Source organism: Echiichthys vipera, assembly GCF_963691815.1.
Source record: "Echiichthys vipera genome assembly, chromosome: 2".
Taxonomy (NCBI): Eukaryota; Metazoa; Chordata; class Actinopteri; order Perciformes; family Trachinidae; genus Echiichthys; species Echiichthys vipera.
The window spans coordinates 13,716,485-13,744,281 of NC_139827.1; the positions used below are offsets into that span (position 1 = coordinate 13,716,485).

Here is a 27,797-nt window from a genome sequence, read left to right on the forward strand (position 1 = left end):
TTGTCTGTCTATGTTCGTCTCTATGTGCCCTGCGATAAACTGGCGTCCTGTGAAATGAACAGATCACTGCATAGGTTTAAGCTTCAGTAACGGGACTGAAGGGAAACATGATGCTCAGCTGCACGCCTGAAGAAAACAATGGAAAGGAAACGCCAGCCTGCACGTGCCTTTTAAACTCTGAAAAAAACAACAGAAGATCTGCTCCACCCAATGCAAACAACGCCTACTGACGAGGTTATACAAGACTTTATGAAACTCCGTATTTTGACTCGACAGACGATCAACAACAAAGTCTGTAAAGTTTTAGTCCGTGCTGAGCAGAGCAGGGGGACCATGCATCTACACGGGTGAGTAGACTTTGCTCATGCAGCGGTATGTGCAGTTACTCTCTCCGTGTTTGGCTCGTAACTTCATCCGCAGAGGAAAATATACTGCGACAATGAGTTTGTCTAGTGAGAGGAGCAGCGGACGCTTCATTTAGCTTCGTTCTTCTTTTGTTGTCAGAGTTTATAGGCCTCTATTCTACAGTCATTCTTATATCGTGTGCATTTATGTTAAATATGGACAGGAGTCTGTAACGCACCAGAGCAACCTTTTGTAACAACAGCTTGGCAATTAAGTAACGGTAACAGTCTTAGAGTAGGACTGCGTTTGCCTTTTTTTGAGGAAAATGTGCATAATATTTGTGCTACTTTCACACTTTTGTTAGATTAAACCATGCAACTGTGAAATACTTATTACATGTGCATGACTTAGTTATAATACTCCCAAAAACGTCTTTTTTTAACTTTTTTTTTCCAGTGGTAGGACAAAATGAAGTATGTACTCAAGTACTGTGAGTAGAATTGGGAGGTACGTTTACTTTACTTGAGTAATTCCATTTGAATCTACTTTGTATTTTTTAATCCACTACATTTCAGAGGAAATGTTGTACTTTTTACTCCACTTCCTTTACTTGGTAACTTCGGTTAATACAAAATATGTTCAACAAATAAACTAACATACATTGTTTAAGATTAAGCTACACAGAAGTCTATAAAGTAAATGCAATTAGCCACACATTTGTCATCTACAACACTAAGTCATATTTACATTATGTCCATAATTTAATCAAATAGTCTGAAACTGGCAATTCAGGCATAATGAGTACTTTTACTTTTTGTATTTTAAATACATTTTGATGCTGATACTTTTGTACTTTCACTAAAGTAAAAGTTTGAATGCAGGACTTTTATTCGTGACAGTGTATTTTGTCATTGTGGTATTACTACTTTACTTAAGTAAGTAAAAGGGCTGAGTACTTTTTCAACAATGCTTTTTTTCTGACTTCTGCTGTACGGAAACTTCTGTATTTTCAACCTGCCTTTTCCCATGTTTCTGTGTCTGAGTGACTACACTGAGGACAACACTTTTTGAGTGCAGTACTCTTCCATTATAAAGTATTTTTTATAATGTGTAAAGCCTTCGTGCACTTTTAATGCAAAACATACAAGTTTATAAATATATGGCACCATTCTTAATAATTTTAATGTCTTTCAGGAGCATACTGGGAGCGGCACTGTTGGCTCTGCTGGCAGGCTGTCAGCAGTATGTCTCAGCTGACAGCGACTCTTTGGCACCACCAGAGGTATCGCAGTACAATGGTACTCTGTATGCAGCCTGCAAAATGAGACCCAGCAGCTCACTACCTGATGGTCTGCCCAAAGTCTACGGTCAGGTGCTGTTTAAGCAGGATTATGCTGAGGGAAAACTCAAAGTCCTTCTTCGGATCAATGGCTTCCCCACAGAGGGAGATCCAAAGCCCAGAGCAGTGCACATCCATCAGTATGGAGACCTGAGCCAGGGGTGTGACTCCACCGGGGGCCACTACAATCCATATGGCGTCCATCACGCCAGCCACCCTGGAGACTTTGGTAACTTTGAACCCCAGGGCGGAAAAATCAACACGATGATAGAATCTGAGGCAACGCTGTTCAGAGGGCTGTCTGTGATTGGAAGAGCAGTGGTGGTCCATGAAAAGATGGACGACCTAGGGCGTGGTGGAGACGCTGGGAGCCTGCTGCATGGAAACGCAGGCCAGAGGCTTGGCTGCTGCATTATTGGGATTTCCACCCCCAACCTCTGGGGCATGTATGATAGGCGGCTGAGGAGAAATGATATTTAAAAGTAGATTAAGGGCAAACTCTGCAGGTCAACGTACAGAATTTGCCTTTGTATTCATTCATTCATTATGGAGTGTGGTCTAGACCTGCTATCCTCTATAAGAACTATCCTTATATAACTTGTTATAATTTGACACTAAAATAAAAATAAAATTGAATTCATTGTATCCGTTATATTCCTTGTCTGATAATGAAATAAAGTGGAAATGAATAGTCGAAATTTGCCTTAAGAATTTGTCTGTCACAACTGCAACCAAGTTTTCTCAAAATACAAAAAGTATAAGAATAAATCAGATCTCAAATATCAAAGTTTTTATTTTTTCTTTGAAATATTTTAATGTCTCCACCTCACTTGCATCAGTGCAAACGCTGTCACTTATGACTAGACCACTCCCCAGGTTACATAACTCTGCCTTTCAGGCCTATGACTCTCTTTCTCTCCAACAAGCAGTTGATCACTTATGAGAGATTAATATGGAAGTTTAACCTTTGTAATGCCTTTCGTTCATATGGAATGTATTGTCTGAAATTTAACAGATAGTTTTATGTTTATTATGCTAGATTAAATATTGTTAATTATGTAAGAAATTAAATACCAGATTTTGAATGTATTAATTACTCAAAATGATTTAATTCTGTTTTATGCTATTCCGATCTGTTAAATTTAAATATTAATTTACTTAGATAAAATCATCCATCCATCTATAGAATTACTTTAATGATCCCAGACTGGGGAATTATTTTGTAACAGCAGTAGTGGGTCAGCAAATAAACACTGTACATAACATAAATATAATCCAATATATACACAGTGTATATATACAGTGCACAGTGGGCTATAAACAATGAACTATAATTATATATACAACAAATTGTGCAAAATATACTATAACAGTAATAACAATAATGATATATACAATTTTTTTTTTAGAAAGAGCAGAGTACTCTGTCAGGCAGAGGTGAGAGAGTTATTATATACAGTGTGGATTGTGGCAGGAAAGATTTCCTGTATCTGTTGCTACGACAGCGAAGCGGAAGCAGCCTTCTGGAGAAGGTGCTCCGCTGTCTGACCAGTGTGAGTTGGAGAGGGTGGAGAGGGTTATCCATGATGGAGAACAGTTTTTTCAGTGTCCTCTTCTCCACCACAGTGTCCTGTTTGCAGCCAATCACAGAGCCACCCTTCCTGATCACTCACACAATAAACTACAGTACAACTTTTTCAACATCTACTGGACAAATTGGCACAACACTTGATCTTTGGATGATTTGTCCTCTACTCACTTAAATCAGGTTTTCCCAGTTACAACAAACAAGTAGTTGAAAATCATTTATTTTGCAGAAATAAATTCATTTTGTACATGTTTGCACACATTTAACACATATGGCTCTATGTCATTTCTATCTGGTGTATTTTTTTCCACTAAACACAAAGACAGATCAGTGCTGGTACTCTACATGTTGCGGCTTCACTAGGTTACAGAAGTTAATACATTCTGTAAATATATTCATGACTAAGATGTTTGCTCAACATCAGCTGACGAATTCTCATAAATCATCAAACATTTGCTTTGAAGACACAGAATTAAATAAGAGCATGGGTTCAATAAGAATGCGGTGATCGCAAATGAATAAACAGTAGGCCTATATTGTCATGCAACATTATACATTTATGATATTGTGTCTTACTGATAAAATAAAAACTTGTGTAAGGGTGTCAAAAAGATATCTCACACTGTAAAATTTAAGAGGGTAAAAATCAATGAAACTGTTTGGAGATGTTTGTATTATGTTTTAAAAAAATTCCAGATGAAGCTTCTGCTTTATCTTATCTGTTGACAGTGATCAATAACATGGTTTCTTTAATGTTGAGCGAGAACAGTACACTGTTCACTCTTATTGCCATATATGACGGTACTGTGTGGAGGTTTGAGGTTACACAAAAAAAAGCACCCTACAGCCATTATGCATATTACATAAAAAGAGCCATAAGAATAGTTTATAATGTAGGATATTTCTCACCAACTCTCCTTTTTTAAAGTCAAATGCCTTGACGTTTATGGATCTGATGGGGAAAAAAAACACCACACAAATAATATGTAGAGCCAGAAATCATATCATTTGAGAATTTGAGAGGAGGGTAGTTATAATTTGAGAGGAAAGTTTAATTTAAAGAAACTCTGTGTTCGTACAACGATGAAGAGTTTGCGTATTTCAAACTGTGGGGTGAAAACCGTGGAATGATTTCGAACTGATTTTGGAACTCAAGCAAAGAAGCAGCATTATCAGGTAGGACTGTGTTAAGGGTCTAGTTTAGTGGCTACATGTATGTAGATATCTGTGAATGCATGTTACATATGTATGTATATGTATGAATGTGAGATAAAATGTATGAGTTAATGTATCAATAGTTGAGAAGGGGTAGGGGCCACTATATAAGTATATAAGTAAACCAATTTGTGTTTATGTGGAATCAAAGTTGTGTATCGATATACTCATATCTTCAGTGTCTTTTTATGTTGCTGTACATATTTGAAATAAAACAGAGAAAAAAGAAGTGTGGACAGAGGTAGAGAGGTAAAGAATAATTCATTTCTACTCATGACTGCTTCTTTCTGTTCATGGTGAACTGCAAATTGCCCTTTGTCCCTCTTAGTTGTGAGTTAATTTCTATGTGAAACCTGAATCGGTGTCTCTCGAGTCAACAGCAGAAATCTTATGCAAAAGACTGAATCTGAAAGTCTCAAATGCAGAAAAATCTAAATAATCACACATCTGTAGCCAGCGGGCGAAACTGACAAAAAGTTGGGACTCGCAATTCCAATCGTGTCTTCCACTTGAGCACCATGGACAGCTGAATTCATCAATACACACAACACGTTTAATCTGAAAAATGGTGCGCACCGTTTAAATATGGTTTCCGCGTTGAACCACATGCTTCCTGGAAACGGTGTGCAACGGGCTTTGAGGTATGTTTTCTCTGGTTCGGTTTGGTGTGTCGGAACTGCTACTCATTCAGCAGCGATATGTTTAAACCCTGCTGTAATAAAAGTCAATGCGCCTGCGCACACAACAGGCTGATCAACGCAACACTGTTTCAATGGAAATGTCTACGTTTTGACAGGGCTGACACATTCAACTCAGCAATCCCTCTTCCTCTGCACTCTCTTTGTTACTAGAGGATGAAGAGAGCGGTCAGCCACTGTCTGTAGCGTGGAAGCCATATCAGCCATATTCCACCACTTTTTTTTGTTTTCGCTACTTTTGTCACCATATAAATCAGTTTGTCCACCTCCAATACACACACTATGTAAAGCTTCAAACTTTGTGACAACAGTTTGGGAATAACCTGTTTTAACATGTCAATGTTGAAGAAGAACTTGACTGACCTGCTCAGAGTTCTGACCTCAAACCCTTTCAACACCTTTTGGATTAACTGGACTGCGACACAGGCTTTACTGGCCAACCTCACTAATGCTCTTCTGGCTGAATGGGAGCAAAATCTCCAAAATGTGTTCCAACATTTTGTGGGAAAACAATCTCAGAAGAGTAGAAGCTGTTTTACTTTTGTACAATCACATATGAGTGCTATGTGCTTTGAGACGCTCAAAATGGATTAGGTGAAAGCTCAAATTAGATAATCAGTAACTGACAATTAACAAAGAATTACTTTTTTTAAAGCTTTGTAATGAGTCATTCAAACTACTTTGACAGGGCTATATTAATGAGGAAAGCCCTCGTGTAGTGTCCCAATAATTGGTTTAGATATTTCTTGGATTTGCAGTAATGCAGGCATCGCCTATCAACACACCATCTGTCACACCATTCTGTAGAGTTCATTATTCATTCATTCATTCATCTTCAACCGCTTATCCCGGGGTCGGGGTCGCGGGGGTGCTGGAGCCGATCCCAGCTGACATCGGGCGTGAGGCGGGGTACACCCTGGACAGGACGCCAGTCCATCACAGGGCACATAGAGACGTACAGAGACAGACAACCATTCACACCTACGGGCAATTTTAGAGTCATCAATTAACCTAACACATGCATGTCTTTGGATTATGGGAGGAAATCGGAAAACCCGGAGGAAACCCACGCAGACACAGGGAGAACATGCAAACTCCGCACAGAAAGGCCCAGGCCGGGATGCGAACCTATAACCTTCTTGCTGTGAGGCGACAGTGCTAACCACTACACCACTGTGTAGCCCTTCATTATTCATAAGAAGGAAAAAAGTATCATGGTATTACAGATGAATCATTCATCCGTATCTTTCTGATAATTTATCTCGATACTCTGCAATATGTGAGCAGCTCATGGAGCTTTACATTTCCTGACTAAAACAAACCTCTGTCCCGTCTGAAAGCTCTGTCTCCTGGTTTGACTGGGAATCCTCCTGCTCCACAAAACAACTTGCAGTGGCAGCAGAGGATATTGTGCTATTGATGTTTTCCACAGTTAGAATACACTCCGTTTCAACAGTTTCAAGCCCTTCAGTGCATTCATCGGCCTCGTCTTCTCTACCTCCCGTGGGGACAGGGTTCTCCAAAGTTAGCTGTGAGTGGCAGGGGTCTGACGGATGTTGCGTGGGAGAAGAACACTTAACGCGCCGCTCTTCTTTTGACCGATGACTTGTGAAATCCGCCATGACCTGTGATTGGGCGTTGTTGTGACACTCTTCGCTGTCCGGTGTTTCTGTCTGAGGGCTGATTGGCTCTTCCTCAGCAGACTGGTACGAGAGGTTTGGCTGGAGTGTCTCCTCAAGAAGCTTCTCTTGACCACCTGACACAGCCGGTGGTCCGCTCTCTTCGACTGGGACTTCTGTGGAGCTCTGCTGACTGATGGCTATTTTTTCATCGCCTGTAAGAATAGAAGACTTACTAAATATAATCTCACCAACACACAGAGCAATAGATGGCGTACACTGACAGAAGTATAAGTCACGTTGAATATTCACCTTCCTGTCCGGGAGACTCTGTTGAGTCAGTCTGCTCAGTATTCAGGATGATGGTGTCTTTTCCTCCTACAATGACAAAACAATATCCAAAGTAAGCCTTTATAAAAGTGTTACTTGTAACTTTGTATTTGACATTTTTACTTAAAGATCACACTACTTCTTCCACCACTGTCTCGATGTCACTACTTCAAACTGTTGGATTGGACAGAAATGTGCTGATGTCATTTGGGCAGATATATATAGCCTATATTATCATCATATAACAAGTAGTGCTGGGCGATATGACAATAGCATCAAAACGATACACAAATGTCCATCATGTAACTTTTTCTATATCGTTTCTATTGCAATGTCGAAAAATTGACGCTTTACGTTCTAATCTTTGCACGTTTCGTTTCGTTCGCATAACGAATTATTTGGTGGTTATTTCATATACAGTAAACTACTTATTTATTGAATTACAAGAAAGAAAACTATATTGCTATGTAGATCGTTATCGAAATACTTCATGAGTAGTGGCTCAGGAGATAGAGCGGGAAGATCAGCGGTTCGATCCCTGGCTCCTTCAGTCTGCATGTTAAAATGCTCATTATCAGTGTGAGAAGGTGTTTGTGACAGCAAGAAAGAAATTAATGTGGCAAGTCAAAGAACCTTAGGGAGTTGGAAGACTAGAAAGGCGTTACAAGTACAAGTCCTTTTTTCACCAAATGTCTTAAGAGAAGATTTTGGTCAAACTGTCCTGCCCTAATGAGAAGTTATATACAAAGGTGAAGTTTAAAGGTTAAAAAGTGAAGAAGTGAGAAGAACATACTTCCATATATTCCCAGAGACACATTATAAGTCAGGCCTCCAGGTAGCAAGAAGCAAAAGGACAGAAAAGAGGATAAGGCATGTAAATTATTGTAAATAAGTATAATTCAAGCTTCAATGAAAATACAATAGTCTTTATTTATTAAGATGCCCGTGTTCACCTGGCAGGCTCCAAAATCCAGACATTTCTAATGTTTTTAGTTTCTTCTCCAGCTCTGCTACTCGGTTTCCAAGAATCCTAACGACAAAAGACATAAAAACAATGAAAATCACATGTTCTGTCTGTGACTGATATGAACAATGTATACAGAGAGAGAGGGCAAAGTATGAGATGGAGTACTTGTTGATTTGCCGTTGATGCTGAATCACCATGTTCTTCTCGTGGATGGTTTCCAGCAGAGCGGAGGCGAGTGACTTGAGGTCAGAGATGGACTGAGGAGTCACCGGCAGACTGCAGCCGTTTTCTTCAGACAGTAACAGTTCCTTCACTGCACATACATCATGATTCACAGTTTAAGGACAGACGCCATATGCTGTCTGCAAATGACGGGTTTATAAAAACTATCTTTTTCTTCAACACTGAAAATGTGGATATGGCATTTTTTGACACTGTACGTACTGATGGATGGAGTTTTTCTAAACCGTTCTGACCTTGTTTTGCAGAGAGCACCCCTGTCAGCGCACTGCTGTTGGGTTTCCCATAGACTTTGGAGGTTTTCCTACAATCCAGGGCACTCTAAAAAACAGTGAATAGCATTATTGAGAATGAGAGGTAAATGTTTCTGAGGAAAAAAAACAACTTTCTAATAAGTTCGCTTTTGTTGTTTTCATAGAATTAAGAAAACGATCAAAAACATTTAAAATTGAACTGCAGGAGTAAAATATTGAAGAAATAAAAATGCTACCTTGTACTTCACCAAGTTTGTTTTGAGCAAGTTGATCTCTTCTTGAAGTTGACAGAACCGTTCATGCAAATACCTGAAAGATTATTTTGACCAGAAGCCCGCCATTAAAACTTTAAACCTCATCAGTTCAATCATCAATCTGTTTACACGGGAAGAAGACTTCACTCAGACTCAGCAAATATATCATTAAGGATCCCTTTTTATTTTACAGATTATTATGCATAAATATATAATCTCAAGTAGTAAGAGTGTTTCAACAGCATGTTAGACTTAGGGAGAGTCTCTGAGGCACCAATAAAATATCTTTCAGAAAAGAGTAACAAACCTGTTCTCCATGCAGAGTGCGTCTATGTCTAAAATGCGGATCTCATCGTTGCCCACGATGTGGTTCATCTCCACGTTGAGCCGATGAGCCTTCTGCTGAAACACGTCACGCTCTGCTCTTACGTCCTGAAGCTCGTCCGTGAGCGACTTCACGCTGTGCTCCAGAATTTCGTTCTATGGCGACGCAAAACACAGGGAAAACTGTGATTTCATCTGATATCTTACAGGCAGAATATTCCATCCCCTCATATTTCTTTATATTTTTGACTATTTGAGGAAGATATGATGCTTTGTTATACACTAAAGTACCTAATAGTATATACAAGTACAGCTGAAAGATTTAATCGGCAACTATTTTGAAGATGGTTAATTTTTGCACACAGATGCCAAACATTTAAGGGTTCCAGCATCTCAAATGTGACAATTTGCTGATCTGAAGGAGCCATTAAAAAGAAAATCACTTAGATATCCTGAATTATTATTATATTATATTATTATTTAAAAACAAAAGACAGGAAGTAACAGTCCCCACCTGCTCCCTGGCTCTTTCTAACTGTTTGACCAGATCCTCTCGTTCATGAGCAGGAAAGTGTCGAGTGCCAACCTCCTCGTCTCCCAGCCTCTGTTTAGTGATGGTCATTCGTAGAAGCTGTTGGGACAGACACACCCAGTTCTGCTTCATTTCACTTGTCGAACGAATACGTTTTAAAATCGATCCATAACTGGCAAATATTGGAGATATATTCACAAATTAAAAGACACACATGAAGAGAAATAAGCATGATTATAACCTAATTTGATGTTATTGCAATTCTCAGCAAAGTGCCCAGTATGTCGTGATACCTTGTTATCACCTTGAGCTTCCACCAGTCGCTGTTTCAGCTCCTTCACCTCCTCAGAGAGGTGACTGCTTTTTTCTCTGGAGTCTCGCAGTAGCTGGGCTAAATTCACCTGAAGATGACATCACATAGGTTTGATTTAAGTGTTACATGAATATATTATCCAAACTTAATATCTAATGCTGGACAAAACAAAGTTTTCATGTAAATATACCCCCCCCCCCCCCCCCTTTTAACCTAAAATAATAAAGGAAGCAGAAGTGGTGAAGAGCATTTGGTGGTGCATTTGTCCTTCTTGCACAAATAAAACTATAGAGTTGCTATGAGCAGCAATGTTGGTTTTTATTACTTAAGTGTCCACAAAGCCTGGTTGCTCCTGGGACTCACCTGGCTATCATTAATAGCCTGATTTATAAAACATTTTATTCCCAAAATATGATGAAAATCATTTTTTTCTATCTATATCATTCATTATTGTCAAAATTCACTCACTCTCCACCCTTAACTTTAATATGTCAACAAGAATTTTGAAGCTGTAGCCTTTTCCAGTGTTCAGATTTCCATTCTAGGAAAATATACAAGGTAGCGCTTACTTAGTGAGTGAACTATTATATTCACACTATTCACCCGTAGTGTCTCCCGTTAAAGTCCACCTACTTCTACACAATTGCTTTTGTGTAAATGAACAAAATGCAACTGTAATGGACTTGGACTTATTTAGCGCCTTTCTAGTCTTCTGATTACTCAAGGTGCTCTCACACTACTTGTCACATTCACTCATTCACACAGACATTCACACTGATGACAGTGGACATCTACATACCATCTAATCTGATCTAACCATTCACACACCCATGCGCAGCACGGGGAGCAATGCCGGGTTCAGTGTCTTGCCCAAGGACACTTCGTCATGTGGACCAGGGGAGCTGGGGATCGAACCGTTGATCTTTTGAATGGAGAATGATCCACTGAGACACATCCGCCCAACTGTAAGGATCCTTTTCTATAAAATCACTTACTTGATTTCTTTTCTCAGGAGGAAGAGACGGATCTCCATCCTGTTAGTTTTAAAGTATAAGAGAATTATCATTAGATGCAACTTCCACATTTAACTGTTGACAATTACATTTGTATTCTCCATTTTTTTGCCTATTATAACGCTCATGATGCCTGTTTACGACGGTTCAGCTTACAATGAGTTCTCTGTACTTCTTCTTGAGTCCCTGGTGTCGCTCACGGAGCTGGTTGGCCATCAGTTTGAACTGGTCCCTCTCCTGCTGACAGGTGTCCAGCTCTTTGGACAGGATCAGAAGAGCTTCTTTCTTACTCTCCAGCTTCCGCTTACAAATGAGGAACTGCGCGTAAGAACAAATGTTGTACAAGAGAAAAGTTTAATCATTATATGAGTATTGAATAATACTGGCTATGTAGGCAGAAACTACATTTTAGCTGTTTATTTAGGAAGATAAGGATGCAGTTTAATTATATTGTTACGTCTGTAAGGTATTAAATTCAATGCCTGTTTCTGTTCTTGATGCTCCCTTTACTGATGTAACAGATGGTAAAGTATGGTTCAGCCCATCTGGTAGTAAGAACAATCGTAAAAATCCATGCTCTTTTCCAATGTAATATTATCTCTGTTTCTCCTGTAATATTTTACTGGAATAGTGGTGTGAATAACTTATGCTGGGAAAAAATCCAGTCTCTTCCTCAAAATTTTTTTGTGGTTAATAAGGTGAAAGAAGTGTAATTTAACATGATTCATCGATGTTACCCAGTTAAATCCTTCTTTATCAAATTCAAATATGTGGATCTAGATCTGAAGTGCCCTTTGAGACTCCCTTACTGAGACTGTTATTCATCTGTTTGGGAAATGTGAATATACCCGTAAACTGTGGCAAGATCTTTGTAGATTCACTTTAGAGAATATTTGCTGGGATTTTGAGCTCCTCTTGCAAAATGTCCCTTCTGGCTTTGTCAAGAGTTACGCTCCGGCTAAAATAGAATATTTTTTAATTAATCACATTTCAAACTGTGCAAAGTTTTACATCCACAATTATAACTTTGCCAAAGTAAAACCATTTTTTGTGTTTGCATGAAAGAACTGGAAGTGTATTTCAAGTCAATGTCCTCTGCTAATAAGAAGAAAGCTATCAAAACTATAAATCTGTGCTCCCACCTTAATATCTAAAATTCAATTGAATTTTCATTGCTCGTGTCCCCTAGTGTATGTTACTCCCCCCCCCTTTTTTTTTTAAATTATCATTATTTATTTTTACCTCTAGGTCTTTCCCCCCTGCAGCTGTCAGACTGTATAATCAGCACTGATCCCGGTAGACCACACAAACCGAAACAACAATTATAAATAACGATAATTTCAATCACAATGTGCAATACTCTGAGCCTTAGTGTAAATCTATAATACTTAAATATTATACATGATCAGTGTAACACATGGCATGAGGGGGGTCAGAAACTCATCAAGAACAGTCATCTACATGTACTGATTGTGACAGAGTATCTGTAAAAAGTCAATACACCTGCAGTTTGGTGCATATAGTTTTACTGTATTTCTCCTCATCGTTTGCATGACATACACATACAAAACATACATTAACTTCCTCATCAACACAGACTGATCGCAGCTGAGATTTAATCCTCTTTCCTGTTTAAACAACAACTGTCTCTGGCTGCAAACCGGAGGCGACACGCAGCATTTAAGGGGGACGAAACGACACAAATGTGCCGGTAGTTTTGATGCACAAACCAGTGGATGTAAGTGAGTTTATTTCGCTATTTCCACGCCGCTCTGCGTCCTTCCAGTCTCACCTCGTTGACCAGCCCCTGCCAGTCGCTCTCGCTCCTCCGGGACGGATCCATCTGTTTCCACGCTGCAGGAAAATAAATAGAATAATAATAATAATAATAATAATAATAATAATGACACCAGGCGAGTTTCAAACAAGCATCACCATGCTGGGATCAGATTTAGAGACATCAAAACGGATTAGGTGATCGAGGAACTCGAGCTGCATCACTTCCGTCCGTCCCTGACGTCAGAGGAGTGTCACGACGCCTTTGCAAACCCTCGTAAATTCGGGAACTACTTAATTTTATAAACAGTATATTATTTAGTTATATTTTTTAGATGTATTATTTGCCCATTGGTCTGATTTGTATGTCCATATTGTGTTTTAATCTGAAATAAAGATTTTTAAATTGAAATATATATTAGAGAATTACTTACCTGTTGTTTCCAAGGTCAATATCATCACAATACATCACATTTTTAACCTTTTAACTTTATTTTATTTTTTTATATCATTCACTGAGTTTCATTCTCCAACTCATGCTACGCATTATATTGATTCTCTTTTTTCCACTCTTATTGTCAAATGTTTTATTTTATCTTACTCGTACCAGTTTTGTATTCATTCTTTCTATTTTCCCTGATTGTAAAGCACTATGTGTTGTATTTGTGAATTAAATTTTTTTATATATATAAAAAATAAAGTTTATAGTTGTGTTGTTATTAATGAATCTATTTGGCTGAAATGTATAATATAGATTGTCCCATTGAACCCAAAAACAGGGTAAGATAACATTTCGTAAGCTGAGTTTCAATTTGTCTTTGGATTATTTAACGATGTTATAGTAATATTAAACATTTTATCCGTATATATTCAGGTGGTATTATATGTTTTATAATGCCTTATATATTGATTGATTTATTACATACTCCACACATAGTCCACATATTGTCTGCACTTTGTATCATAAGTTACTTAAATGTAATGTTCTTGTGCAAACAATGACAAACTTATTATTGACATCTAACAAATACTTTTTACCCCAAAGTTTAATGAGCCACTTTTTTAATGAGCCATCATATTCAACACACGTTATATTGTATTTTGTCTAAATCAACAGATTGACCAACACTAAATGTGGTAGATATAAAGGCTTAAGAAGTTTTGGAGTTTCTAGTTTTCTACTTATTATTGTATTTTAATATTGTTCTAACTGACTCTTATATGCAAACTGGAAGTTTAATAAATTCATGAAACTGCAATTATGAACACTTGTAAATAATAAAACTGACTCCACAGCAGCCTTTTGACCTTTGACCCCTTATTTCGTGTCATCAGGCCAGAGGTGTCTCGTGGTTCTTTTCCTTATTTCTTCCAGTGTGATTGTAAAAATTTTCCTCTTAGATTGAATTTAAGGCTCTTTGACATATAGAGACATAGAGGCTATGACATATCGGCTATTTCAATAAATTCACTTGTGACAGAGAGTCCAATAATCATCTTTCTGCTTAACATATTTCCAAGAATGTGGTTAAAGCACACACGGCCAGATTGTTCCTTGAATATAATTGAAATACGGACAGAAAAGATGTAGGCAGCAATGCTTTACATTGAACAACTAGACAGAGTGAGTCAGGTGGGGAGAGATTTGACAAGAGATTACAACAAGAGACTTTTCACGTCACCCCTCAACACTGAATGACAGGAATAACAGACTATGATGCACTCTGTGTCTATTCTTAAATAAACTATATGATTGCAGTTGAAAGAAAACGCTGCCTCAGACGCCTGACAGCACAATCACTTTTAAACGTACTGAGGCACTTTGTCTTTGCTTAATGGACACTTCTCACAGTCTGAGCATCAGCCAATAATGGAGGACAGAGTAAAACACAGGTGAATACAATACATGTGATTAAATGTTATTTAATGCATTTATACAAACTCATTCTTACATAAGCCTACATCATTGCTAGGTACGACATGAGGATAGATAGAAGTGCAGCAATGTATTTATTTTCAGGAAATGTGAAATGCTAACAAAAAACATTTTGCTTATGCTCGATCTTGTTAGCATGTTGAGATTATAAGATGTTTGAGTCTATAAGGACTGTGGCCTTATTGTGCACACCATGACATTGTTATGCATGTGAAAAATCTTCATATTCCAAGCCAAATAGACTGTAATTAGATCTGTACAATACATGAAAAATATCAAAAGATCAGTAAAGAAAAGAGCACACGTTTGTCTCTTAAGACCATGTAAATGTAATTTCAAGTCACATAGCAGCACATAATTAACCTTGTGATTGTAATACAGAGCAACACTCATTATAATTATTATTATACATTTTGCATAGGGAATAAGGAGTACATTATATTTAGTTTTGACACTTATCAGGCACTCTTAATACTTTTACTGTTGTTAGCTTGTTATTAATGCTGTGCAGTTAGGCCTAAGCTCATAATATTAAGCTAATACATTCAGGGAAAACCTCTGTTTCATGCACATTTAAATCATCAGTCATGACTGTAACTGGGGTGAGATGTCTTCATAAATTCTCCTGACTGCTCCAGTCCAACCTTTAACATTTTACCTGCAGTCGTGACCGAGATGTGAGAATGTTAGGAGGGTTTAAGCTCTCTTTTTAATTTTTTTCACACAATTACTTCTGTTTGATTTTTGTGTGTACATATGAGTGCAACACCATGAATAACTCCCAGGAGAGACTGCCTGAAAGTGTATGCAATCATCATGATTTCTAAACAATTATCACCTCAGCCCTCTATGTGACCATTCAGAAGAGCTATAGACAACTTTTCCAACACCTGTTCACTTTAAGGTGGCACAAAACTCTGTGTTTTGTTCTGTATAGAGAGGTGCAGCACCGCAAGCCAAATACTAATTATTTCAGGTTTGCATTAACTTAACAAGTGCACCATTATAAATAACAATGGTCTTTACGTTCTTTATAACCCTTGATGGATAGGTTTCTTACAACCTGTGAGGGCTGACCACAATACAGTCTACACCAGCCAAGGCCACGATGGACACCCGTTGAATCGACCAACCAACTCCTCTTAAGATAATATCTAGTGCATAATATGATTATCTTCATGCTGTTTTCATGTCAAAGGTTGCCATTGTTTATATATCTGTCAGCCTTCAGTTTCAAGTTAAATACTTAGCACCTATCATACGTCCATAATTATTAGAAATGCATATGAGTTGCAGAAACTTGCCAAAGGGGTTCGTATCAAACCAAGAAAGATACATGTAGTTGCATAAGGAAGATATACAGCATTTGGGACTTTTGCTAGGCATTATAAGCTTAAATCTACAATAATATTCTCAAAAACCATAGATTTGCCCTTAAAGCTGGAGGAGAAGATGAAATTCCTCCTGTCAGTGGTCACAACTGTAAAGGACCGAGGCGACTGCACATAAATGTCCTTGAACTTGTGAAATGTTTTGGTCTCCGCATCCCAGAGGTAGATTTGTGTGAAAGAATAATCACTGCCAAGAGCAAGGTAGTGCTTGTCTGCTAAGATGAAAGGTTGGAGGATCATCGCTCCTCGAGAAGGCAGAGCCTGCACCTCAGTGAACTGCTTATTGGTCCACTTGAGGATTTTAGAGTCCCCAATGTAGCATGTCATGGCCAGATACAACTCACCCTCCACCCGGAAAGCTTTGACTGCCACCACGTCATCGACATTTGGGATTTCGCCGTGAAATATGAACTTCAGGGTGCTCTTGTTCCATAGGTAGATGACAGGCGGCTGAGAGCGACTGGTCAGGATAAGGTAGGACTTTCCGTCCAACTGGACAAATTCAGCATCTGTATCGCGAAACCACTCGTGGAGAAACTGGTAGGAGTAGAAACCAGTTTCATTGCGGTCAGGTTGGTCCGTCCATTTGTACAGAGTAGACAAACCTGCTTTGGAGCTGTCCACGATCACAAAGTACCAATCACCGTCCATTTGGAAGACCTCGATATCATTTGGTTTTGAGATGTTGAAGACCTCAATAGTTTGAAACTTAGTGAACTTGTTTTGTCGATCGTCAAACTTGTAAATGTGGGAGCCACCAAAGAGCTGGGTAACAATTATCAAGACGTGACTGTCAATCAGAACCGACTTGCATCCAACAACAGACTTCCCTGAGAGGATATAAAGCAATGAAAGTTAATACAATACAGGACATAACAATTAAGTTCATCATTAACTGACACTCTCCATCCATCCATCCCTCCATCCATCCATCCATTCATCCATCACAGGGTGGGTTGGAGCTCATCCGAGCAGACATTTCACAAGAGACGGACACTTAGAGACAGACAACCATTCACGCTCCCAATCCATGCCTGTCTTGGACTGCAGCAGGAAGCCAGAGATCCCAGACCCAAACTCACATCGGGGGGAACATGCAAACTCAACACAGAACCTTCAGAACCCTCCTGCTAAACCACTTCCTCCTAACATACAGCAAGTGCAACCCAGTCATCAGAATAAAACGTTGGCAATGTACCTTTCTGCAAACCACAGATGTGCTGAATATCAATGTTTCTAATCCGCTGCAACCCGGTTCCTACTCCTCACTTCAACACAGTTTTGATGCCCCATGTTTGCAGTTTTAAGCATGATTAGCACTGTCAATTCAAAACTATTAAAGTCACTTAGGTTTAGGTATCAAAACAACATGGTTAGGTTTGGGAAAAGAATAGTTTGGGTTAGTACGTCTGTTATGTAATAAAGTTTCACTTTGACATGGGACAAGATACCAACTGTGCTCTCCCAGGTGAAAGTCCGGAGTGTGTTTGCTCCAGCCATTCACCACTACCAACTCCCTAAGTGGAGTTTAAGTTTCTTTATACTATAACATCGGACTCCACAAGAATCTGATATTTGCTTGTTTGCATCCCATCAAGTTAGGAAGCAGTGTTAGTCGGCATTGCTAACCCATGCACTTCTGTGCTGCCATGACACTGAAAAAATCATCTCATTGTTAAGATGTTCTCTTAAATAGAACGTACATATATATACACGGTGTGTGTATATATATATACACCACCATAAACTATATAATATATATATATATTATTGTTAATAAATCATATTTATTTATAACAAATCCTTATTGTTAACAATGACCAGAACCAACAATGACTTAATCCATCTCTCAATGCTTCATTTAGCCTGTCTGTGGGTCTATGTCCCAAGCTCATCAGCTCCTAAAGATGTAAATGTTTAAAAACAGGTTATGAATAGATACTTTCATTTTTAAAGAAAAAAATCATTTTTTCTTGAGTATACAGTGAACTTGTTGGGAACTATTTTCAGTCACGCATTAATACATATTTGGTGCTCTAAATACTACAGTATTTAAAGCAGCAAGACAGTGTTGGTGGGATTGACTCAAAATAAACTACAGAATAAGCTACAGTGCCCGTGTTCATTGTAATATGTTTTTAATATGACAAAAAGGACAAAACCTTTGTAGGACCAATTCATTGTTGGTTTTGGTCTTTTCATGAGATGTTCTGACTATAAGAAAAATACAGTATCACCAGACTTATCCTTGAAAAAAAAGACTTTGGGTGGGTGTTGTCAAACCTGTTATATTGTCAAATTTACGGAAATTCATTTCAACGTGATCCCACTCCATGATCACACAGCTGTTGGAGTTAGGGGCAGCCATCGCCACGTAGATGTCCTCTTTAAAGGAGAAGATATCCGCTGACATGGACTGAATGGGAATGGACTGATGACGCACAAAGTCTGTGAGAGGCAGAAAAAAAAAACAGAAACTGTTGTCTGCTGACAAAGTGAAAGTCTGCAACTAGAACCTCACTGCTTCAATCACATTTATAGATGACCCTGTCATCAAAATCATGACCTGGGTTTAATAGCATTGTTTATTGTTTGGTTTTAATTCAGCATACTTTCTAACATTATTCTTGTAGGTTTAAATCAGTGTTATGTGTGGTTTGAAGTGTGGTTATGTCAGCTTGCAGTTGCCTTGTCTGTCATTTGACAATAGTGCGTATGAACAGAATCCAACACTCATTAAAAAAACTTATATTGTAATATTTTTTCTCATTTGATTGATTGAATTTGATTCATTTTAAAGGCACAAAATAATATAAAAAGTACAAAAATATATTTTTTCTCTATTTTTGATAATTTCAGAATTTTACAACATAGTAATTATTGAGTAAGTATTTAGTACAAATACCTGCAAAACTAATGATATTCCCACCAGCCTCAGCTTTGCTTTCTGTTTAGTGCTAATAAGTGAACGTTAGCATCTTAACATGCTACACTAAGATAGTGAACATGGGAAATATTATACCTGCTAAGCATCAGCATTTTAATCTGCATGCTGACGTTAGCGTTTGCCTTGTAGTGCATGAGTGCAGCCTCGCAGAGCTGCTTGCGTAGCTGCGGATGTTGATATGCATGTGCATGTATGTGTGTGTGTTTTCAGAGGCACACATGTTAACAGGCCTTTAGTGTGCTTGTTTGTTTTTGAGTGCATGGTAGTTTCCTGTTAAATTATTTAACAGCTTATTGATTGATTTCTTTCTTTTTTAAACAGTGCATCTTTAGCTGTGCCTGTGACTATTCATAACTACCTCTGACAGTGTACTTGTCATTTTACCTGTGGAGATACACTCGCCCGGTGGAATAGGAAGGTCATTGAGCCGCTTGCCCTTCATGTCACTTGGGCCTGCGCAGAAGACATCTGATACCGTGGCATTTGTGTTTTTCAGCCACATCATCAGCCACTTGTTCTCACAAATGCACTGGAAAGAGTTGCCTCGCAAATCCCTAATGTATGACATGACAACATCAGATTGGAGACCTTTACTGAACAATGTTATATGTTTTATACTCATTAAAAGGAAAGATTGAAATGGTTAAGAGTGCATTGAGCCGTTTAACATGTTCCTATGTGTGACAAAATAAAGTAAAATTAAAACTTAATGATAGTCCAAATAACAACGTTGCAGGCTGCTGGATAAAGACCTTGCATCTTCAAACCCTTTCAGGAACTAGAATGTTGAGTAATTGGTTTCGCTTGATGATGAAGTATTGCAGACACTAGATGATTGATTCATACTTGCATTATGCATTACTCATTACACACTGCAACACCTTATATCATATTATATTGCACATACACATATTGTATATGGTGCTACTCATCAAATTTGCACTATTTTTATTGCTTGTCTTTATATATATTTTGATTTCCTTTATTGCTCGATGTTATTTATTTACTTGAAATTACTTTTTTACCATTTACTGCACTTGTTTACTTATACTTTTATGTTATATACTGTTGAAGAGCTGCTAAACTGATTTTCATTGTTTTAAGCGCAACAGAGATCTATTATATTCTGTTCTTTTCTATGAACCATCTTAGCTGGAGTTTACGTTACAAATAGGTTGTTCTTTGGAATATACACAGCATGTCTGCATCATTATAAGAATAATCTCTTATTGGAATAAAAAAGAAATTTAAAACAGCTACGAATAAAAGCCACCCTAAAACTGTAATGCGCAATAGAAGAGAACAGAGACAGGCATTTATAATTGTGCTATCCATATTATTCTTGTGGGGTTTAATGCTGCAAAAAAAAAAATACAGCCTGAGTCAGCCTCACTTAGGAATGAGAGAGAGATGACACACACACACACACACACACACACACACACACACACACACACACACACACACACACACACACACACACACACGCACACACACACGCACGCACACACACACATACACACACACACACACACACACACACACACACATACACACACACACACACTGCTGACACCACAACTGCTTACTCACAGTTCCAGCAATGAATCCAAGTCAGAAAACAGATCTCTTGGCAGAAACCTCATCTTGTTATTGGCAAGCGATCTAAACCAGAGACACAGGGAAACCAAAAGAATGTACATTACTGTAATTTCTTCTGTCTTTCTCTGTAATAAAGATGTTGCTCCAAATACTGTATGGGCGGTAGGAAGAACGACAGAAGACTTACAGATGAGTCAAATCTCGCAGACCACGAAAGGCATTTTTGGTGATTGTTTCAATCTTGTTCCCTTCAATGAATCTGTTCAATAAGTCATAAAATATGGGTTTAACAAAGCAAATTATGAGCAAAAGAATAATGCACGATGTCATATATTATATATAATGTCAGATGGGTAAATCTGTAGATGTCGATACACACGTCTGAATATTATGAAGAGGTAGGTAGAGATGTGGAATGAGGGGTGGGGCGGGAGATGATCTGCAGTTATATTTAAAGCATGACGTAATACTGTCCTCATAGTTATTAGCTATTGTGTGGCACATTGAAAATGTTATGCATCTAGTTGTGAATATAGAATAGAAAAGAACACAATGTAGTTTATATACGCGTGTCATGTAATAACACTTAATTGATAAAATAACAAAAAACAAATAAACGTGAAGTTTTTTGACATGTTACATTAAGAAAGCAGTCTTTTCGTCAGCTAATACTCACAAGTATTCCAGATGTGGAAGGCCAGAGAAAGCATCATCTTTGATTGTCGTTAAAGAATTTGCATTTAGAAGTCTGAGAAGGAAAAACAAACCCAACCAACTCAATACTAAAAACTAAAAAAAGAATTCAACTTCTGCTAAACTGTTGCTTATTTTTTCAACTCTAAATATCTCTGATACAGATAGACAGAACAAGTTGTCATTATTAATTATCCATATTTTATTTCTTTATCTTTGCCTCTACAACTCTACGAATCAATGACAGTTTTCACGTGACAGGTTGCACTTACAGCAGCTGAAGAGAGGGCATTAGTGAAAACATTCCCTCTGTGATTTCAGAAATAGACCCATTTACCATGCTCCTGTTGGAAGAAAACACATACATCAAAGTCTTTCTAGGCTCTGTACCAGACACCCCAAGAGCCAACTCTGCGGGGAAGCCCACAATAGCAAACAAATTGTCTCCTTGAACGCAACATTGATTGCTTTACTGGAGAGAACATCCACAAATGTCCACCCAACGACGTGTTACTCACAGTGAGTTGATCTCATTCGGTACGGTCCGTGGGATCTGCAAAGTACCGACGCAGATGATGGTCTCCTTGGTGCAGGAGCATCCTGAAGGACATTTGAAATTCCTTTTAGATTCAACCGCTCCATAAATACACAGAAGAGCAAAACCAGTCAGGATCCTCTGCTGAGTCGATGTCATGTTGCTTTTTGAACAGTAATGAAAGAAAACGAGGCTGTGGTCGGTGGCTGCAGCGGCTTTTACCCGCCTCGGAGACATCCAAATGCAGCACTAGTAAAACCCCTGACACAGGCTGATACGGCTGCAGCTGCGTCCCGGAAGGCTGCTTCGGGTTTCGGACAGCAGGGGAAAAACAAAAACCTCGAGTCGTCAGTATCCACAATGGTAGTTTATTGAGGAGAAAGTGTCAACAAATTGGAGGGTATGGTGTCCTCATATGAATTCATGTCATAAAACACAATTTTGGGGGGAATAATAATATTTATGTGAGATTATTTCAGCACCATGGACAGCATTAAGACGTTTTAAATGTAGGGGAGACCGGGGGCAGTTGTAACAAATTGTGGTTTTGTCGTTACTTAAAAACCACTTGAACTATTTGGATATGATTTGTATCACGGTAACTTGTAGTATCTGTGTGCTACTTGTTAATAGTGAGGGATCCTGGCTCATAAAATGTTGCTGAAAAAAACCCACAAAATGATCACCAAGAGAGAAAAGAAATACATGAAAAATGCTTAAAATTAGATGCAAAAATAACTAAAAATGGATGGAAAACAATCACAGAGATGCAAAATATGTCACACTAATGCCAAGATACGCCTAACAACAACAATACGACGAAAATGTTAAAAAAAAACAAAAAAAAACACAGAGACACAAAACTAACAAAAAAAACTAAAAATACATGTAACACAACTCCAATCAATTTAAAATGTCTCACAAAAGATAAACAAAATGACTGAAAATAGACGCAAAACAATCACAGAGATGCAAAATACACCACACTACTGCCAAGATACGCCTAACAAAGACAAAACGACTAAAAATGTAGAGACACAAAACACACAAAATGGCCAAACCTGGATGCAAAACAATTACAGAGATGCAAAACGACTAAAATAAGACTCTTATGGAGTCTTTGAGTTTGTTCATATACAGACAGGAAGGGGGGACTCTTACACGTCTATGTCCAGGGGCCCATTGCCGTATACTCTGTCCATGTTCGAGACATAATATTGATTGAAACACTAGAAATCAAATGTTACAACTGTTGTATGAGCACATGGGGATACTAAAATCACACATTATAACCATGAATACCAAGGACCACTCAAGTTTATGCAGGGTGTCCCAAAAAAATGTATACACACTTTAAATACTTGTTAAAGGTGTTCATTAAGATTCATTACATTTTCAAAATGTAATAGAATTGACAAAATGACATACAATTTTGTTATTTTGACACCGCCTGTTCCCAAACTGACGTATGTTCTGGTCCAGACACTGTTGACAACAAGAAGCAATGGAATAGCACACATCCTAAATTATCTTTGCACTTCAACTGCTTTTTCATACTCCCGTTTTAGAGTGAATTTCATCTCATCTCATCTCATCTTCATCTGCTTATCCGGGGTCGGGTCGCGGGGGCAGCAGCTTTAGCAGGGGACCCCAAACTTCCCTTTCCCGGGCCACATTAATTCCAATGGGTTTAATCCGCAAAGAAAAAACTGCTAACGTGTGTACACATTTGTTTTTGGACACCTTATATGTACTTAAACATATTTAATATTAATTTAGCAATTTATTACAGTTTAATTAAAACTGTGTAATCAAATCATACGATTATTATTCATGGCAGATCAGGGGAGTGATTACCACAGAGCACATGCAGCGTTTCATTCTGTCTCATTTCTGATTAGTGGAATCTGAGATATTACAAATGCCCCTTGTTACAATTGCCCCAGTCATCAAGACTTTTCTATTTTTTTTTGTTCTCTATTCACCATTGAGGCATGCGATACAAAGTTTCTGAAGCATTTGCCCCAAAAAACATCCTTGTTGTCAAATATTCTCCTCTTAACTACCAGTTATTAGTTTTACAACTTTGTTTGATTGTTATAGATCTGACTAAGAGCTCTACACTGAGCCAACTGCAATCCTCCATACACAAAGTGGTGTTTGTGGTGGTCTACGTGTGCTGTTACATGACTATGCCACTAGAGGGTAGCTGCAGACAACCAAAGTCTGAACAACTTACAGATTTGATGACAAAAAGCAAAACATGTTTTGACTGTAGTCTTTTGGATTTTTTTGTATGATTATATCTGTTAGAGCTTTTCTTTTGAATTCTGTTGAACAGGTGAAATCGATGTAGTTTGGTTATTTTTCGCTCATTCATTATTTTGTCCTACACACTTTGAGATACATGATTTGGGAGAATTATGTATTTAAACATCTTGACAATTCAAGGAAAATGTTAATTTTCCTTCCGTTACTTTCTGTCTGTGTCTGGAAGGTTTATTGCTCTCTCGTTTTCTTTCACAACTACACACACGTACATGTCTTTTTCTAATATAAAATGCTATATTCTATATGTAAATTAAAAGCATAACATAACTGAGAACACTACATACAAACGGATTCTTTCAAAAGCATAATCAAGTTTTTAAAACAACAGAAAAACAAATGCATTTATTACTTTATTTACATTACTCAGATTTTGTAACAGTTATTTTTATTTTTAGTGTTGTAATTGAACTATTACTACTGCAAATGTGTGATAAACATGGGGTTATTGGAGCACCTACATGTTTAAGGTAGATTGATGTCAATATATATATATTGGGGCGGCAGTAGCTCAGCCCCCTCGCTCTAACATCTCTCCATTAATTACATGTATATGGGTCCTGTTTGTGCATGTGTGTGTATTTTGGGCCTGTGTGTGTAACATGAATAATAATTGAGTGAAAAAATCTAATTTCCCGTTGCTGGATTAATAAAGTAATTCTTCTTCTTATAGTAGAAAAATTCTAAGGTTTATATTGTATGGTGTAAAAATATGAAGACAGTGGGATACAATTCATGTCATTTGATTCTTTGGATTTGCAATCAACATCATGTCCCTATAGCTATACAATGTATAGCATTATATTTGCTCGAAATGCCATAGTATCATTATTCATAGAAAGAAGTACTCACTAAACAATGGGGGTGTTAGTTGTCGCAGCAGGCCCTAACAAGGTGCTGACCTTTGCTGGAGCACCAGTAGTTTATGAGTATGAGTGAAACCAAATACCCATTGCCAGAAGGGGGCAACCGTACATGTCTGCCATTGCTGGCATAATTCACGCCAGCTCTACATCTAGCATTGCTCTTTTTAGGCTAGAGTATCCCTGAAACACTCAGGACACGTGCAAGCTGAAATCGGAGGACGCCACAGCAAACAGCTCTTTACTATTTCTTTCTAGACAACCATCATCACATTGTGACATTCTTCCTATGTTTTGGATTAAACATCTTGACGCAGATAGAAAAATATTACCATAAATAACTAAAGTGCTTCTGCTGGGAGAATATTTTCCTTGTCGACAAGGAAAATACACTGATCCTGGAGAGTATAGAATTTATGAACATTAAACTACTGTAACTGAACGCATAGAAAGCATAAAGAATGAAATAATGATAAACTCATAACACAAGATTACAGACTTGGATAATTGGTCTGTTAGTACAACGCCAATACTCAGACTTAACATTACAGTAATAGTAACATCATGGTATTATTGTAGTATATGGTATGGTAATATTTATATTAAGCTCCTGTATGGATGTCCCCTCTTCCCCATGTGTAGGACTTTTTAGGACAAAAAACTAGTATCAAGAAGAAGGCTGTGCTTGAAAATCAAGTATATGCACACATGCAGTGTATAAATGTTTATATGGAGGACATTTATGAACCCAGTTTTAGTTTTTTCCTCATTTTTCAAAAATCCTTACTTTGAATAGTGACAAAAGTGTGACATATAATGCAATACGATAAGATACAAGTTGATGCAATACATTTATATATACAGTATATATATATATATATGTATATACAATGAAATGCAATATAATGCAATATGATATAAAACAATACAATACAATACAATACAATATGATATGATACAATACCATACAATGGAATACAAGGAAATATGATGCAATATGATATAAAACAATACATTGCAATACGATAGCAAATCATACTTTACCATATAGTAATTCACGACCACACATTACATATATTGCACATATTACACAACAAGTGATAAGAACACTATAAAGCTATTCCACATTTTATGTATTTTCGTGTAACCCTAATAAATGTGGCATTTTAAATAGATAAATATAGACTTTGGGCACCAATGGGTTAATACAAATTCACAGATGTTTAACTTTCTGATAGGTCTGCAGTTTTAAATGTGAAGTTGATAGATTTAGGATTTTGGGCCACATATTATTAATGATCTATAAATGATTGGTAAATTATTTATTTATTAATAAACAGTTTACAATCTGTTACGATAAAAAAAAAAAACCTATATAAAAGGTGCCTTGTGTTGATAACTGTTTTAAAAAATGACACCAGCTGAGCTTTAAAATTTCAGAGGGTGGTTAATGCTGTACAGATTATAAAAATATTTCAGGCGCATTTGTGGGTTTTTTTGGGCCACAAAAATTAATCTGACTTTTCTTAACAGGCAACAATATAACATTTTGTTGCTTCTTTCAAAGTGTGATATTTATAAATTGGTAAACCTACTGAACCCTTCACGAGTGAGTCATTAAATACTCTCAGTGGTCATTTATCCTCCTTAAGTGAATTGTCATTATCATTGGTTTCGGGTAACACTCTAATCCCTTACATCCAGTAAACTAGCTCGCATATGACACTTTCAAATCCAAAGATGACCTTTGACCCTTTGAACCATAAAATCTTTGAGGGTTGGGAGGGGTAACCTGGAGAAGTGCGGAGTCTGGCTGCTGGTGACTGCTTCACAGCAGGTGTTCAAGACTCAAACTTCTCCAGTTCCCACTCAGGAGCCGCAGAAGGCTCCGGAGTCGGTATCAGAAAGTCACCGGCACTGCGAGATGGCACAATCCCACAGGAAACAAATATATCATACTGGAGTTATATATTCAACAAGTCTGTGTTCACAATGTACTTCAACATTCAGAGCAATCTATCATATTTCAGATCTAGTTTTTAAAAGAAAGACAATAATAATAAAAAGAAAATGTATTTGACATACAGTGGCTTTAATATTTGAGTAATCACATCTTAAAACACATAGTCTGACATTATTAGATATATCCAGCTATGTTTTAGGTCCTCGTTGATGCTACATGTCGTTAACATTCAGTTAAATATTTAATAGACCATGCTATATTATTAATATTTGTAATGATCAGTGATGGAATTAAAGTAATTTATTCAAGTACTCTACTGTATGTCTTATATAAATAATAAATACAGTAAACAATTCTTAAGTAGATTTATTTCATGGTACTTATGCTTCTTCTCCACTACATGTCAGAGGCAAATCATGTATTTATTAGAGAGCTAATACTGACTAGTTAATTCATTAATTAATTTTACATGCAAACAATTTCATATTATAAAATATGATACATTGTTGTGGATAGAAAGAACAACGCAACCGAATGAGAAATATTTAAATCAGCTCCAACTACATCAGTAAGAATCATGCCTACAAGGCAATGCATAAGACTAACAATGATAATGATACAATATTATAATGTATCACCATTAGGCACATCAGAATCTGATACAATCTAATAATATGTTTGCTTTATTACACATTATTACAGTATTTTGTGGTGGATATCCTGTTGCAAAGT

The 27,797-nt window shown here is 37.5% G+C and overlaps 3 protein-coding genes across 4 annotated transcripts; 1 reads left to right on the plus strand and 2 right to left on the minus strand.

The window, feature by feature from the left end:
* Positions 1-223: 223 nt before the first annotated feature.
* LOC310954656 (extracellular superoxide dismutase [Cu-Zn]-like) lies at positions 224-2,372 on the plus strand. 2 transcript variants are annotated; one of them, XM_083924254.1, is made up of 3 exons: positions 247-347; positions 802-852; positions 1,540-2,372. In XM_083924254.1, the coding sequence occupies exons 2-3, from the start codon at positions 821-823 to the stop codon at positions 2,162-2,164; spliced, it is 657 nt and encodes a 218-aa protein (XP_083780380.1). In that variant the 5' UTR covers positions 247-347; positions 802-820; the 3' UTR covers positions 2,165-2,372. The 2 variants fall into 2 exon arrangements, with proteins under 2 accessions (XP_083780379.1, XP_083780380.1); XM_083924253.1 differs by lacking the exon at positions 802-852 and having other exon boundaries at positions 224-347.
* A 3,967-nt stretch (positions 2,373-6,339) lies between these two features.
* On the minus strand, positions 6,340-11,334 carry LOC310952992 (coiled-coil domain-containing protein 149-like). The gene is made up of 11 exons (XM_083921883.1): positions 11,188-11,334; positions 11,014-11,052; positions 9,999-10,106; positions 9,688-9,804; positions 9,157-9,329; positions 8,832-8,904; positions 8,578-8,662; positions 8,267-8,414; positions 8,088-8,164; positions 7,117-7,182; positions 6,340-7,019 (listed from the first exon to the last, which is right to left on the minus strand). Exons 1-11 carry the CDS (start codon positions 11,245-11,247, stop codon positions 6,484-6,486), a joined length of 1,482 nt encoding a protein of 493 aa, XP_083778009.1. The 5' UTR covers positions 11,248-11,334; the 3' UTR covers positions 6,340-6,483.
* A 4,680-nt stretch (positions 11,335-16,014) lies between these two features.
* LOC310963957 (leucine-rich repeat LGI family member 2-like) lies at positions 16,015-22,070 on the minus strand (the record flags this gene model as incomplete). Its single annotated transcript, XM_083936914.1, has 8 exons — positions 16,015-16,964; positions 18,418-18,582; positions 19,466-19,635; positions 20,675-20,746; positions 20,871-20,942; positions 21,360-21,431; positions 21,649-21,720; positions 21,895-22,070. 8 exons carry the CDS (start codon positions 22,068-22,070, stop codon positions 16,129-16,131), a joined length of 1,635 nt encoding a protein of 544 aa, XP_083793040.1. The 3' UTR covers positions 16,015-16,128.
* Between the last annotated feature and the right edge of the window lie 5,727 nt (positions 22,071-27,797).

Coding starts and splice junctions, on each gene's coding strand:
- LOC310952992 (XM_083921883.1), bottom strand. CDS start 11,247: ATGGCCAACCAGCTCCGTGAGCGACACCAGGGACTCAAGAAGAAGTAC. Junction 9,330..9,687: donor TAGAAAGAGCCAGGGAGCAG/GTGGGGACTGTT, acceptor GCGTCGCCATAG/AACGAAATTCTGGAGCACAG. Junction 8,165..8,266: donor CATCAACGGCAAATCAACAA/GTACTCCATCTC, acceptor TTTTGTCGTTAG/GATTCTTGGAAACCGAGTAG.
- LOC310954656 (XM_083924253.1), top strand. CDS start 250: ATGAAACTCCGTATTTTGACTCGACAGACGATCAACAACAAAGTCTGT. Junction 348..1,539: donor GGGACCATGCATCTACACGG/GTGAGTAGACTT, acceptor AATGTCTTTCAG/GAGCATACTGGGAGCGGCAC.